The 14,167-nt window shown below is 36.5% G+C and overlaps 7 protein-coding genes across 7 annotated transcripts; 5 read left to right on the plus strand and 2 right to left on the minus strand. All coding sequences in view use genetic code 12, as the record gives it.

Annotated features, from left to right (window-relative positions):
- Nucleotides 1-1,688: 1,688 nt before the first annotated feature.
- On the plus strand, nucleotides 1,689-2,273 carry DASC09_038180 (uncharacterized protein; the record flags this gene model as incomplete). Its single annotated transcript, XM_064997417.1, has 1 exon — nucleotides 1,689-2,273. One exon carries the CDS (start codon nucleotides 1,689-1,691, stop codon nucleotides 2,271-2,273), a length of 585 nt encoding a protein of 194 aa, XP_064853489.1.
- A 758-nt stretch (nucleotides 2,274-3,031) lies between these two features.
- Nucleotides 3,032-3,835, minus strand: HCR1 (translation initiation factor eIF3 core subunit j; the record flags this gene model as incomplete). The annotated part of the gene is made up of 1 exon (XM_064997418.1): nucleotides 3,032-3,835. The coding sequence occupies one exon, from the start codon at nucleotides 3,833-3,835 to the stop codon at nucleotides 3,032-3,034; it is 804 nt and encodes a 267-aa protein (XP_064853490.1).
- Nucleotides 3,836-5,206: 1,371 nt separating this feature from the next.
- Nucleotides 5,207-7,660, plus strand: DASC09_038200 (Aip5 protein; the record flags this gene model as incomplete). The annotated part of the gene is made up of 1 exon (XM_064997419.1): nucleotides 5,207-7,660. One exon carries the CDS (start codon nucleotides 5,207-5,209, stop codon nucleotides 7,658-7,660), a length of 2,454 nt encoding a protein of 817 aa, XP_064853491.1.
- Nucleotides 7,661-8,135: 475 nt separating this feature from the next.
- On the plus strand, nucleotides 8,136-9,504 carry DASC09_038210 (uncharacterized protein; the record flags this gene model as incomplete). Its single annotated transcript, XM_064997420.1, has 3 exons — nucleotides 8,136-8,166; nucleotides 8,411-8,459; nucleotides 8,826-9,504. The coding sequence occupies 3 exons, from the start codon at nucleotides 8,136-8,138 to the stop codon at nucleotides 9,502-9,504; spliced, it is 759 nt and encodes a 252-aa protein (XP_064853492.1).
- A 725-nt stretch (nucleotides 9,505-10,229) lies between these two features.
- On the plus strand, nucleotides 10,230-10,678 carry DASC09_038220 (uncharacterized protein; the record flags this gene model as incomplete). The annotated part of the gene is made up of 3 exons (XM_064997421.1): nucleotides 10,230-10,348; nucleotides 10,499-10,511; nucleotides 10,628-10,678. 3 exons carry the CDS (start codon nucleotides 10,230-10,232, stop codon nucleotides 10,676-10,678), a joined length of 183 nt encoding a protein of 60 aa, XP_064853493.1.
- Nucleotides 10,679-12,560: 1,882 nt separating this feature from the next.
- Nucleotides 12,561-13,242, plus strand: DASC09_038230 (DUF4112 domain-containing protein; the record flags this gene model as incomplete). The annotated part of the gene is made up of 2 exons (XM_064997422.1): nucleotides 12,561-12,596; nucleotides 12,664-13,242. 2 exons carry the CDS (start codon nucleotides 12,561-12,563, stop codon nucleotides 13,240-13,242), a joined length of 615 nt encoding a protein of 204 aa, XP_064853494.1.
- Nucleotides 13,243-13,269: 27 nt separating this feature from the next.
- NIF3 (uncharacterized protein) lies at nucleotides 13,270-14,157 on the minus strand (the record flags this gene model as incomplete). Its single annotated transcript, XM_064997423.1, has 1 exon — nucleotides 13,270-14,157. The coding sequence occupies one exon, from the start codon at nucleotides 14,155-14,157 to the stop codon at nucleotides 13,270-13,272; it is 888 nt and encodes a 295-aa protein (XP_064853495.1).
- Nucleotides 14,158-14,167: the final 10 nt, after the last annotated feature.

Raw genomic sequence — 14,167 nt, forward strand, 5'->3', positions numbered from 1 at the left:
GGAAATTGAAATGAAAGAACGAAGATATAGAGGTTCGTACCGGTATTATAATCAAGCTGTCAAACAAAGATTTTGGCACTTGGTCATGGAAGAAGGCGTGTCAGCTTACAAGGCTGCAAAATTAGAAGATATACCTTTGCACACTGCTTACACATGGAAAAGAAATTGGGACAAAATACTTGTTAATGAATTAAATGGTATCTCGGAGCCAACAAAGAAAAGAGGTCGTAGGCCCCTTCTTACTGGTGAGCATAAGGAATTCCTTCAAAAATTGATAAAGGAAGATGCTACAGTGACTCTCGATTTTATGTTGGAGAGACTCAAGAAAGCCTTCACCAATGTAAGAGCCAAGGCTACAACAATCTATAACTTTGTAACCAAGGTCTATAAGCTAAGTCTCAAACGTATTTCTAAATGGGCTTTGAGAAGAAGTCTGGAGGAATTGAAGAAACAGAGACTCGAGTGGGCAGAGAAGTATAAAGACAAGCTCGACTTTAGTCAAAACTGTATTTTCATCGACGAAGCAGGTTTCAATATCAGTATGCGGCGTGAGTATGGATGGTCTACTGTAGGTGAAAAAGCAGTTCTTACTGTTCCCGTAACCAGAGGGCTTAATATTTCGTTCATTGGGGCAATTTCTGTCAAAGGTTGTATTGAATTAAAGGTCAGAACTCCAGTGGCTACATCCAATAAGAAGAGAAAACTTGATTCAGAAACGACCATTGACAAAGTGAGTAAAGGTACTACAGCTAATCACTTCTACAGTTTTGTAAAGTCAGTGATCCAGCAAATAGAAAATAACGAGGAGCTCAAAGGTATGAAATATTTGATCCTTGATAATGCTGCCATTCATAAACGACGTGATCTTCAGTTACTAGTGGCACTGAGTGGCTTGGAACTTGTGTTTTTACCTCCTTATTCTCCAGGGTTGAATGCTATAGAAGAATTCTGGTCAGTATGTAAGAGTAAAGTCAAAAGATCAAACTTGAGCAAGAAGGAGCAATTAACTCCAAGGGTGAAAGAAGCCACAGAAAATATTTCCCTTGATAGTTACAAGGGATTCTGCAGACATGCTTCTAGACATATTGATCTCTGTTTACAACAGCAGCTCTTTTGAAAACAAATTGATGAAAATTTAAAATTTTAAGGAAGGACGAAACCACTTCAAAATTTGGTTATGAGCCTGTGAAATGGTAAATGAGTATTGCAAAGGGGCTTTATTGGGTGTGCGGGTCCCCTATAACATGTTTAATAATATCAAAGATAAAATATTAATGAAAGCATAAGAATTTTATGCATTTAGTATGAATTTTGTATTCTGTTGGTATGAATTTTATATTCTGTTGGTATGAATAATTGAAGTGCAATAGTATGAACTATTTTTCTTAGATGGTCTGAATAAATCCCGCTGCGGTGGTACGAAAAATACCGGGGGTCGGTATGAATTATTTTTTGCCACTGGTATGAACATTTCCGGTGGTTGGTACGAATAAAAAATGAAAACACTGTATAGAGTATTTGGGTCGGGTAATCCGTACGCGTAATTTTTTCCTCCTAAAAAAATCACATCGCCATCTCTCATTACCATCTTCCTGTCATTCATTCATTCATCTCACTTATAGTAAATATCCCATTGGATTCAAGAACTTTTTTTGCTGCTAAACACATCACATTATAATATAATTTCTATGTCCTCGGCAACTATTCAACAGCGGACATCATCATTATTTGTTGATCTGCTCTATTTCCAAAGAACTTCAAATTTCAAAAAAGTGCTTGGTCGTGATGAAATACGACAAAAGAAACTTGCTAGGCAGAAATTTGTTTCAGGATGTGCTCGAAAAGAACAATCGGTGCAGAAGCGTGGTGGAATGGAGAAAATGCACAAAGATATGGCGGATATTGATCATAAAGAAGAACTAAAAGAGTGTTTGAGGATGGCAAATGAGGAATATGCATACGCATTACAAGCGATTGATGAGGATAAGAGCATACCGGTACGGAAAATTGACGTGAAAGATGATCTGAAGGCTAAATCCACAGAACATCAGTCAGACACTACCATGAAAGACTGTGATATGGATAATGGGCTGTTCAGTGATGATTGGGATACGGAAGACGAGCTGGAAATCATTGCCCAATTGGACGGTAAAGAAGATAGATATAAACTATCAGAATCAGAATTGTACCAGCAAGAGCTTGAAGAACTTGAAAGAATGGAACAACTAGAGTTAGAGTTGCTAACCAATAATTTGTCAATTAATGATGATTGATTGAAATATGTATTTGTATTGTGATTGGGCGGATCCCAAAATTTTGACCCTTCTATTTTAATTTTTTATTTTTCAGTATTTGGAGAAGTGGACTGGTCGTGTTTTTTATTGGTAGGAGTTCCTCTTTTTTTTTTTTTTTTTTTAATTTTGCTAGGTTTTCTGTTACAACGAGTCATGATAAATTGTTATTAAATTTTTGAAGAGGTACTGTAGATTTTCGGAGTTATGGCATTTGAGGAATGAGTTTGGTGTATTGATGTGATAGTGTTAAGATACCTTTCTTACGAGTAGTAGGTTCAGTCAAATAAATATTGCTAGTTCCATTTTTGATCTTGGTGTCGTCGTTTCGTTTCTGCCATAGATACAAAAAAATGGTAGTGAGAATCGATCTCAGGTTACGTCAAAGCACATAAATGTTCCAATCTTTTGGCACCCACCGCTAACCACATGACGTAAACCTAATTTATGAATACAAAATATATCATATAACTCTTTCATTTATTACAATATTGTTCCTTTTCTAATCAAAATATCTTACTAGATTAATATTCAAAATATTTCGTATTCATAAGAATTCACTTATTAAGTTAAACACTACCTTTTTAAGAAAAAAAAAAAAAAATATTAAAAGAAAAAAAAAAAAAAAAAAAAAAAAGTAAACGACAGCTTTCTATTCATAATCCAAAGAAACACAAGAAGGAAATGATAAGAGGGGGGAGGAGACGGAACAAATTAATTGTAATCAAATGCAGATACGCTCACATGAAATCATCGTCATCAAAGTCATCATAGTTAGTGGTATCAGTATATTCTTCCTTCTTGAATCCACCACCGAGATTAACCTTACCCTTGGCCTTCTTCTTACCAACACCGCCACCAGACTTAGCCAATCTAGCTTGTCTTTCGGCTCTTTCCTTATCCTTCAAAACCACATTCAAAGTACTGATAACTTTTCTGATATTTTCGACAGACATTGGTTTAGTCAATTCACGAACCAAATCGATCCCAAGACCAGAAGAGTAGTTGAGTAAAGATTTATCGGCAAAATCTTGGAACACTGGGACAAGAGCCTTACGTAGCTTTTCGAAATCTTGTTTAGTTTCTGGACGGAAGAGTGGATGTTCGGTAATTGGGGTTTCGGCAGTCAACACTGCATTGGCAGCAGCTTGTTCAGCGGCAGCTTGTTCGGCTCTAAGAGCTTTGGCTCTGGGATGTTCTTCAGCAACACCTAAACCGCCAAAGAGATCAGCAGCGTTTGTCAAATCAGCTTCCAATTCGGCTTCCTTGAGTAGTTGCTTACGTTTGGCTGGATCAGCAGTATCAAATTTTTTGAGAGCAGCAGCTTTCTTGGCCTTTTCAGCTGCCACTTGGGCATCCTTTTTAGCTTGTTCTTCCTTCTTTTTCTTGGCTTCGGCTTCTCTTTTAGCCTTTTCTTCATCCTCATCGACATCCCATGAGTCTCCGTCTAAAAGAGGCTCATCAAGGTCTTCATTTTCCCAGTCATCCATGACAGCAGTGTCCTTCCCAACAGGCACGTCAAAATCTTCGTCGTCCCAACTCATTGTAGCAGTATATTATGGTGTTGTTAATATCAAACTCGACTCGTTACAGCGATATGACAAGAAAAAAGTTCACCCACTCGATTTTTTTTTTTGCCTCCATCCATCGAAGGCTCCTTGTTACCCGGTATTTCATGGGTGTGAGTTCCTATTATGGGGTTTTACACCCTCTAATTGAACCTCATTTCCTCATTCCACGGCCAAAAAATTATTGTTTGGGGACACTCTGATAATAATAATAATGGAATGTCCACAATATACGAGGAGGACGAGTGGCTGTCTTTGTGGAGAAAAAACGTTCCTACTGCTACCTGAAAAAAGAAAAAAAAAAGAAAAAACCGGCGTGTCAAGGGGGTATGAAAACGACCTAAAAAATCTCAGGAGAAAAAAGTGAAATCATACAACAATAGGTGACCCCTTTGACCTAGCCTAGTTACATTTCCTATTATTACTCTAATATATTATCCTTGCGTTCTAATCGCCAGTATCCTCCTAATTGAAGATAATTAAGTGCCTTTTGCCCCAGTCGTTGCCACTGCTTGGAAAATATGTAAGAGTTGAAACTTTCGTAATAGACGATTGACGCAAAGCCGATCCAAAAATTGCCCACCTACATAAAGATCCTGTTATTCCTTAGTGTATCGATCTGCCCTGCCCTGCCCTCTCACATTTTGTTTTTTTTTTTTTTCATGCTCTTCTTTTATCTTTCTTGTTCTTCCTGTTTCTTAACACTTCTTTTGCATACTTTCGGTATCATTTATCTGCCATATTCCTGTTCTTTACAACCTTTATCTGTCTGCCCATCGGTGTCCATTTTTCTAACTCGGAAACTTGCCAATTGTTACTTTAGGCGCCCAGTGAAATTTGAGGCCATTACACCCATACTCTGACCTGTTATCTCCAAACATTGTTTGCACCTGTTGTCTTCCCACGGGTCCTTATTGAAAATATCCCCTGCCAACAGTCTACCTAACTACTTACCACCACTTCCCACTGCTAATCGCCAATAGCCGACCGATATCGTTCCATAATAACCTCCCGCATCACATGACCACGGTTCCACCAATCACACTCCCAAAAAACACAAACGATAAACATCACAGGTCATCATCACCTAGCTCTCCATCACCTCTCTCCCCCCGTTCATCAAAGCTAAGGCTGCTATTTCTCAGGTTATTCTCCCCAACCAGCCCTACCCTTTCGCGTGAACCTTCAAAACCAAAAAACAACGCGAAAAACTATATATATTTCCCCTCGAAATCAGCAAATAATACACCGGCCTCCAGTCCTCTCACATCGCCAACTGACCCCTCTTTCCCTGTTAAAAAAAGACGGATAAGAAAGGCAAAATCAAGTTTCGGTTTATTCAGCTCCATGTCATCCTCAAATACAAAACCATCGCTTGTGGGCTCGTCGGTTAGAAACTTCACCGATATTCCAGCTCTGACATCTACCGATGACAGCGTGGTCTCATCTTCTTCAAGAGTCGCAAAAATCCAACATGAAGCAACATTTCCGCAAAATCCATCCATAGACGATTTAATCCTGGAAGGTGCTCTTTTGGCCAACGATGATGATGAGTACACCCAAATCTTATTTGATAAAGATGGCAAATTGAAACAGCAAGATGAAGAGCAGAAAAAACTTGAACCAACTTTGAGCGCAAGATTGATTTCAACCACCAATGTTTCCTCATTAGATCCAAAATCTATTGCCAAGAAAGAGGAAGAAGAAACTAAAATTGAGAGCAAAGAAAATGTTGTTGATGAAAAGGAAAATGTAGTTGAACACGACGGAGATGAGATTATTGATAAGGCAACTGATAAGGCAACTGATAAGGAAATTGAAGAAGCCAAAGAAGTTGAAGAAGCTAAAGAAGTTGAAGAAGCTAAAGAAGTTGAAGAAGCTAAAGAAGTTGAAGAAGCCAAAGAAGAGGATGTACCACACACTGATACTCCAACAACATTTAACAATGAAACTGATCATAAGGAAGCTGTTCCGTCTTTGGAAGCCATGATTAATGGCGTTTTGAGTGATCTTGATAAAGAGAGAATTTCTGAAGAGAAGATCTACGGGTATAAAACTGAAACTAGCGTTGAAGAAAAGCATGCTTCTATTGAATCACCTCTCTCAATAGTTAACTCTGTGTCGACTTCAGAACCTACGGCACCTGCAAAAGCAGTGAACAATATTTTATCTCGAGTTGGGTCGTATGCTTCAACACATGGTCCAAGTGACCACCGTGATGAACCTCATCCCCCAGAACATATCCTTGAAATGGATTCTGAGTTCGTCCCCCCGGCAGCCGCCAGAGAGGGTTCTCAATTGAGCATGACCAATTCTTATAAAAGTTTATCTATTGGTGCGACATCTGTTATCAATAGTCGTGATGCTATTGGGACCACGGCGTCATCAAGTAACTTTATTGCTACCAGACCAAACTTGGCTAGTGGCGATTCCTATCAACAAACTGTTTCCCTGCCAATGGTTTCTGATAGTGCATTGGAATCCTCTACTGAAGTGAATAAGTCATATTTGCAAGCATTGAATAAAACTCTTTCCTACCAAAGTATCGCCAATTCTGAAGCCGGCCATGCCGATCCTGACCAAGAAACTTTAGAAAGTGAAGGTGCCTTGATTAGTGACCCATATCAACATGATCCAGAAATGGAAGAAACTATTGAAAAAGTCTTGGAAAAAGTCGAAAGCATGCGTGTTTCGATGAATGAAGGAAATGATGATGATAATTATGAAGATGATGATATCTCCAAGATTATAGATGAAGTTAACAATCAAGTTGAAGAAGAAAAAATGCAAAGCTTTGCCCCAGTAGTAGAAAAGGAAGTTAAGGAACCAGTCAAGGAAGAGAAGGCGACTTTAGCCAAGGAATCTCCATCAACTATTCCAGAAATCAAAACCGATATAAAACCAAATGAAGTTGAAATGGATGTTCCAAAATCACCATTAGAAAGATTAGCCGATAAAATCTTGGAAGATCTGTCTCCTCTGGAACCAGTTGAGTTGCAAGAAATTCCGAAACCGGTTGAATTGGAAGAGCCTGAAGTTGAAAAGAAAGAATCGGTCACTGTAGATAATTCGATTGAGGAAAATACAAAAGAGGAAGTCAAGAATGAAGCTGAGACTGGAGATTCAAAAGCAACTAGCAAGGCCGAACCGGAAACTGAAGATATTAATGAATCTGTTAACGATCCTGAAAAAGAAAAGCCACTTAATTTCAAGAAATCGGTAGCGACTACTGTAACAAATGCTCCTGAAACTATCAAAAAGGATGATGATATTGATGCCCTTTTGGATGGTGGAGAACTAAACCTTGATGAGATTGAAGAGCTTGAGAGAATGCTAGATGATGATATTTTAACTACTACCGCTAAATCTCTTAGAACCACACCTTCCTATCGCGCCCAACATAGCGCTCCTCCTCTTGAAAAGACTGCTAGTGCCACTCTACTTCCAAAACCGGAATCCCAGAGAGAAGCCAATGATTTTAATGAAGAGATCCAGAAGCAAGTCATCAATGATCTTAAAAATGAACCGGTTTATATTTATACTTCTCTTGCTTCAGGTGGGTTCCATATGATTCCTAGAACTAATCGTTTAGCAACAATTCTAACTGCAAACAAGGTTCCGTTCACATATCGTGATTTAGGAACGGATGAAGAAGCTAGAAAGGTTTGGAAAAGATACGGTAGCGGAAGAACATTGCCAGGTGTTATCAGAGGCAAAGATGATATAATTGGAAACTGGGAGGAAATGGACGAATTCGCTGAGTATTATGAAGTTAGAAAGAGAATTTATGAAATGTACTGATTTTTTTTGATTAATATTTTTTGATTACGGAACATTTTGAGATTGTCCTTTTTATTATGTTCAATATATTTGGCTTTTCCTCTGTTGTTTTTTTTATCGTGTGTGTTTATTTTTTTGTTTTTCTTTTTGCATTATCTTAGGTCTCCTATTTTTATCTTTTTTGTTTTTGGATGATCTACAGTTTTTATAAACTTATTGATTCGTTTATTTGATATTATCCACATCTTGATGATGCCGTAGTTTCATATAGTATAACTTCCTGCATCTTTTTCATGACAGCTGGTAGTGCGTCAGAAATTTGTTGCGGGACTTCGAAGAAAAAGAAAAAAAAAGAGGAAAACTGAAAAAGTTGAATTTCTGCCACCCAACACTGTCATAGATATCTTGTACCAATTGTATTGTGGTTTGACATCTCAAGCCGGTAACATAAAGAAAGCAGGAACGTTCACATCTGGATTAATATAATATATCAGTAATGAGTTCAGGAAACACGCTTTACATCACTGGTATGTGTTTGAATTGTTATTATTTTCATCTATTCATACGTATCCACGGGTCACTGGAGGTTGCAATAATCGGCGCAAGGGAAATAGAGAATGACTACATTTAATGATTATTTTTCTGTATCTTTTTATTCTCATTGGAGTTGGTTTTGAGTGGAAAATTCTCTAACTTTAAAGGAATAAGAAAAAAGGGGATAAATTTCTAAGCGAAGGGTAAATGAAATAGAAACTAACAGATTTGAAATAGGTTTTTCCTCTGTGGTCAAAGCAATCGACTTGGCACCACATTTCGATAAGTAAGTAATGGTTTTCACTTTTACTATTTACTCATTTTTTTTGTTTTGCTTTTCATATCTTTGATTTTCTATTCGCTTGTTTTTGTTTTTGTTTTTGTTTTCGGAAATACTGTTGTTTCTGACCAATTTGAGGACTGAAAATTTAATGATGTTACGGGGTTAGGAATATAACATGCTGATATATTTGGAAATTTTATATTTAGTGTGCTACTTGATACCAAAATGAAGCCGATTGGGATCAAGATAATGCAAAATCATAGACACCTCCTCTTTCTAGTTTCTTTATTGTTGTTTTTTGTTAAGATATCTATTCTGGATAGTTTCATTATGTCAAACAAGTCATTACTAACTTTTTTTTTTATATAGGTACGGGGAAGTACGCCGTGTTGATATCCCACCACTTAAAAGCCCTGATGGTCCCCCATTTGCGTTTGTGGAATACAAATCCGCCGAAGATTGTGAAAAGGCCCTCGATGATTTGCTCAAGAATCCGGTCGTTTTACCAGAAGAAGAAAGATACGTTCCACCATCAGGACGTTCTTTCCTTAGACCTGGGGACGAAAGTGGTGAAGCGGTTGAAGGATCACTTGTGATTCAGATGGCAAGAACCAACCCACGTCCAAGAGGATCCAGACCTCCTTATAGAAGAGGCGGGTATGGGTACGAAAGAAGAGACGACTATGACAGAAGAGATGATTATGACAGAAGAGGTGGTTACGAAAGAAGAGGTGGTTACAGAGATAGAGGCTACAGCGATCGTCCTCCAAGAAGAGATGATTATGACAGAAGAGGTGGTTACGAAAGAAGAGGTGGTTACAGAGACAGAGGTTACAGTGATCGTCCTCCAAGAAGAGATGATTATGAAAGAAGAGGTGGCGACTATGAAAGAAGAGGTGGCGACTATGAAAGAAGAGGTGGTGATTATGACAGAGATGGCGGAAGAGAAAGACGCGAAGATGGTTACAGATCACCAAGAGGAGATTATGAGAGGGAAAGAAGTCCAGTGAGAGAACAACGCTCTCCAAGAGAAGATTACCAGGAGTAAACTTTGTTATCTTTTTTATTTTGGAAAAAATGGGTGCTGTGGTGTTTTGTAAAAATATTTAGAAAAGAAACCAATGCTTTCAGTCATATATATATATATGTATATATATGTATACTGATTTTTATTTTTTATATTTTATATATTCTTTTCCTTATCTAAGATGTATTTTTATTTTATTTATGAATTATTATTATTATTAATATTCCTCATTGTAAGGAAAACCTTGCAAACATTTGTTACCAGAAGAGGGTTGGACATACATACAGCAGTTTCCGTTATTAAGCCACTGACATCAAAATGATATTTCTTTTAATATGATATACCAGTTTAAATGTATTTAATAATTCTTCTGTAATTATATGGTATACCTGTTTGCATTCTCATAAAAATGGGATCCTCTAATGTATATTACATTGTATATTGTATGCGCTACCATGGTTTTCCACAACGGTAATTAAAATGGAAACAATCCACACCCTGTTATAGAAATACGTGATTTAATTATTGAGTGAAAATTAGAAACATAATAACAAGTTAATATAGCAATAATCAGCTGCCTCTCATACTATACCGAATAATCATATAATGCTCAACTGATGAGCTTTTTCTTCGATAAACTTTATCTTCCATAACAACGGCAGCTTCTCAAAGGCTACATACAATAATAATAAGAAGAAGAAGAAGAAGAAGAAGAACCAATCATAATCCTGTCCCGCATCTTATCGATGGTCAATAATCAACTAAATCACTACACAATTGTGAAGTTATACCTCGATGAGGGCACCTTAAGAAACCAAAACTTCAAAAAGAAATTGGAAGATATTTTGAGAAGCCGTATAGGAAAGTATTTCTATTGTTTCGAATAATCTACAAGTTAGGTATTGGTGCGTAGCTTTCCAGCAACAAAGTAAAATGCTACTGATTTTCAAACTTTTCATTATTGTTTCTTCCGTTTTTGATGAAATTTATTGGATTTATTTCAAAAAATCAACAGTTGGAATTCGACGGTAATTGATATAACATCTTCAGTGATTCAGCAATCAATTATAGAATACGTATTGACTTTGATGCCATTCCTAATGTATTGCATTACCATTGAAAACCAAGAAATAATTATTTAAAGCATGATAACTATCATGTTTCCCACACAAGTTTAACAAAGAGTAATGAATAAGAGAGAGGAAATACTAAAAATCTTCAAAAGGTGATCAATGCCAATAAATTTGAATGAAAGTCAACAACAGAAAAGAAAAAGCAGAGCTGAGTGGATAATTGATAGAATTACAGTAAAAATAAGAGAGTTAGGACAATTTTATATAGGTAACTGGTGAATAATAAAGGATTTATTAAGGGGAAAAGGTTATGATGATGCTCGAATTAAAGCCGGGGGGTTTTTTTTAAAGACAAAATCAATATATTAATTAATTATATAACTATATATCTCATAAACTACCTAATGTAGTTTGAAAATTAAATTGTTAAGGGAAAACCATTAATGGTGAAAAACCCTATTATTGTGAAAAAATGTTTTTATGCGTTTTTAAGGTTTTTAATTGTTGTTGTTGTTTTTGTTTTTTTTTTTTGTTTTTTTTTTGTTTTTCCCCACCTATTTTTTTCTTCTAATGTTCTTCTCCGTTTGAAAGATATTGCTTTCAAGCAAGAAGATCATTGAATCAACGGCCATATGACAATTGAAATGCTTTTTGGATTTCAATCAGAGGTATTCTAATACTACAGAAGATTGCTCTTCAGATATTTAAATAATTATATATAGAAGCAGAATATCCTACCACTGGTAGGAGGGGGAGCTGCGATTGAGAGAATGCGATTTCGACTGAACTTGTCTTATCACAAACTCTGATATCATTTAATCCCAAGCTGGAATAAACGACACACAAACCATCCAGCCCCCAATCTAACTTGTAATAACTAATTATTATTACTTCATAATGTCCCAAGATAACTCTAACTATAACTTATCCGTCACTTCCAATGCGGCACCTACGGAGGGTCATACTTCCGCTCCGGTAAACTCTGACAAGAACTTACATGGCATGAATGAATGAATGAATTGTATATTAACGAGTCACAGAGGTTCTAAATAACATGCAAGCCGGGCATTTCAAGCCGGTCTTTCTAATAGATAAGTAAAATACTATAACTTTCTCACAACCTCACACTCCTTGCTTTAAGAATTAATCACATCACCGGTAAAAAACTCAACAATGAAGATCATTAAGGAAAAAAGGTGCAATGTGAAAATATGAGATGAAGTCACTAGTGAATTACCCATCACTAGGAGCTTCATGAACTGAGATGGAGATCTTTGTTGAGGGGTTTGGCACTATATCTCAAATACTAAGTATTTTCAATGTAGTGACCATCAGAATTCTGGGGGGATAATAAAAATAAAAATAATAAAAATCAATAAAATCAATAAAATCAATAAAATCAATAAAATAAACCAATTAAACCAAATAAACCTAATAAACCAAATAAAAAAACATTTGGCCGGGTAACTTGTGAAACATTATCTTTACTATTTAAAGAAGAAAGTGACATTTAACAATGACCTCGTGGCGCAATGGTTACCGCGTCAAGCTCACTCCTTGAAGATTCTGAGTTCGATCCTCAGCGAGGTCATTACTAATTTTCTTTTTACAACTTTTCACAACGCTTTATGTGATGATGATTTAAGACATATCTTAGATATGACGAATACATAGCAAACCTTTTTTTTTTTTTTTTTTTTTTTTTCTCAAGGGCCATAATGAGGCGCTTATTGTGAAGATAGGTCAAACGAATGATATGATCTTTCAAGAAGTAATTTTTTTCTCTACTCTAAGCTGTTTATAGATAGGTCAGATAGTTCAGATTATTAGAGGTAGCAGGTTATTCCGAAGTTATAATTCATGCATGTTGGGGTGCATGTACACAATCTGATTGCTGGTTGCTCAGCAATCTATTTTTTTCAATGCAGATATAAAAGGGTTCAAGTATGACTCTAAGTACATATATTTCTATCAACGCCCAGAGAACTAGAGAGTCATACAAAAATGTCCCAATTTCTAGTTAAACTCGCAGTGAAAAAGGTAAGTACATCCTCTGGTTCCAATGAAAAAAAAAAATGTAGACAGAAAACTCTAACATGTACCCCAGATATTTGATGAAACCAAATTGAATAAATTTGGAACTGAAGACCCATATTGCTCGGAAATTATAATTGATTATGCTGGTACTGGTAAGAAAGTCATTAAAAAGGTGAAAAAACAGGCCCCAATAGGAATAAGTTTGCATGATGCAAGAATCTATGAAAGAGTCAAACGCAGAGCCTATAGAATGGACTTATTATTCAATTTTTGTGGCTTGAGGATTGGGTTAGCTCATATAATTGGTTTTGTTCCCGTTATTGGCCCAATATGTTGCATTTTTTTATCACTTATGATCTATAGGTTGTGCCTACAAGTGGAAGGTGGCATACCGATAGATATTCAAATTAAAATGGTTTTGAACATTGCCATTGATTTTGCAATTGGTATGATTCCAATAATCGGTGATTTTATTGATATGTATTACAAGTCTAATTCTCGGAATTTATTGTTATTGGAAAAGCATTTGATTAATGTGGGAGAACTAAATAGAAGCGCAACAGAGCCCAGGGAAATTCAGCAGGAAAATGTACAAGTTTATTCAGACAACATTCCAACACATGTCACTACCGGAAGAAAAGAAGAGTGATATAAATATCTAATACATATATGTACTTCAAACAACTTGTAAAGGATCTTTGTCAGCATAACTGATTTCGATTGAGTAGTCGGAGCTCAATTCTTCTTTCAACAACTTGGAAATGGTTTTCAAGTATCCTCTTTCGGTGTTTGAATGGTTACAAACAATGACATTGCAACCTCTTTCTTTGAAAGCCAAGATTTCATGATGCGATAGCTCCCCAGTGTAAATCAAATCTGGTAATGTGCTTGGATTGTTCAAATATCTCTTAAAGAGCTCACCTCCAGATCCTGCACAAATAGCCACAGTCTGAATATCTGAATGGTTTTCCAATGATGGTGTTTGAGCGCTAGCCAATTGAAGATAAGGAATGTTCAAGCTACTTTTGATACTAGATACAATATCAAAAATTTTCAATGGTTGGTTCAATTCAACATATCTCCCCATACCATTTTCCTCCATATCAGCACCATCGGAAGGATCAATTGGTTTACTGGATTTAATTAGAGATTTATCACCATTCACAATACTTTCGACTAACCAGTCGTTGACACCACCTTTAACAGCATCGACAGAAGTATGAGGGCAATAGACATTAATGTTATTTTTGATAATTTCAACTAATGATACCTGTTGTGGATCGATTTCCAGACCAATTTGCTTGAGACCTCTGAATATGAATGGATGGTAAGCAAGGATCAAGTTGACTCTTTTTTGCACCGCTTCTCTGCAGACTGCCCTTGTTAAATCAATAGCCAAAAGGATCTTAAAAGGTTTTGGTGCTGATGTCAGCTCACTGAAGGTGCTGGCAACGGTGGAATCAACCAATAAGCCCACGTTATCCCATGATCTTTCAGCCAATTCTATAGGATAAAGCTTTTGGATAGCGCTCACTGCGGTTTTAAGTGCTGATTTAGACGACATCTTTTGCTAT

This window comes from Saccharomycopsis crataegensis (assembly GCF_037102585.1).
Source record: "Saccharomycopsis crataegensis DNA, jcf7180000000084, whole genome shotgun sequence".
Lineage (NCBI taxonomy): Eukaryota > Fungi > Ascomycota > Saccharomycetes > Ascoideales > Saccharomycopsidaceae > Saccharomycopsis > Saccharomycopsis crataegensis.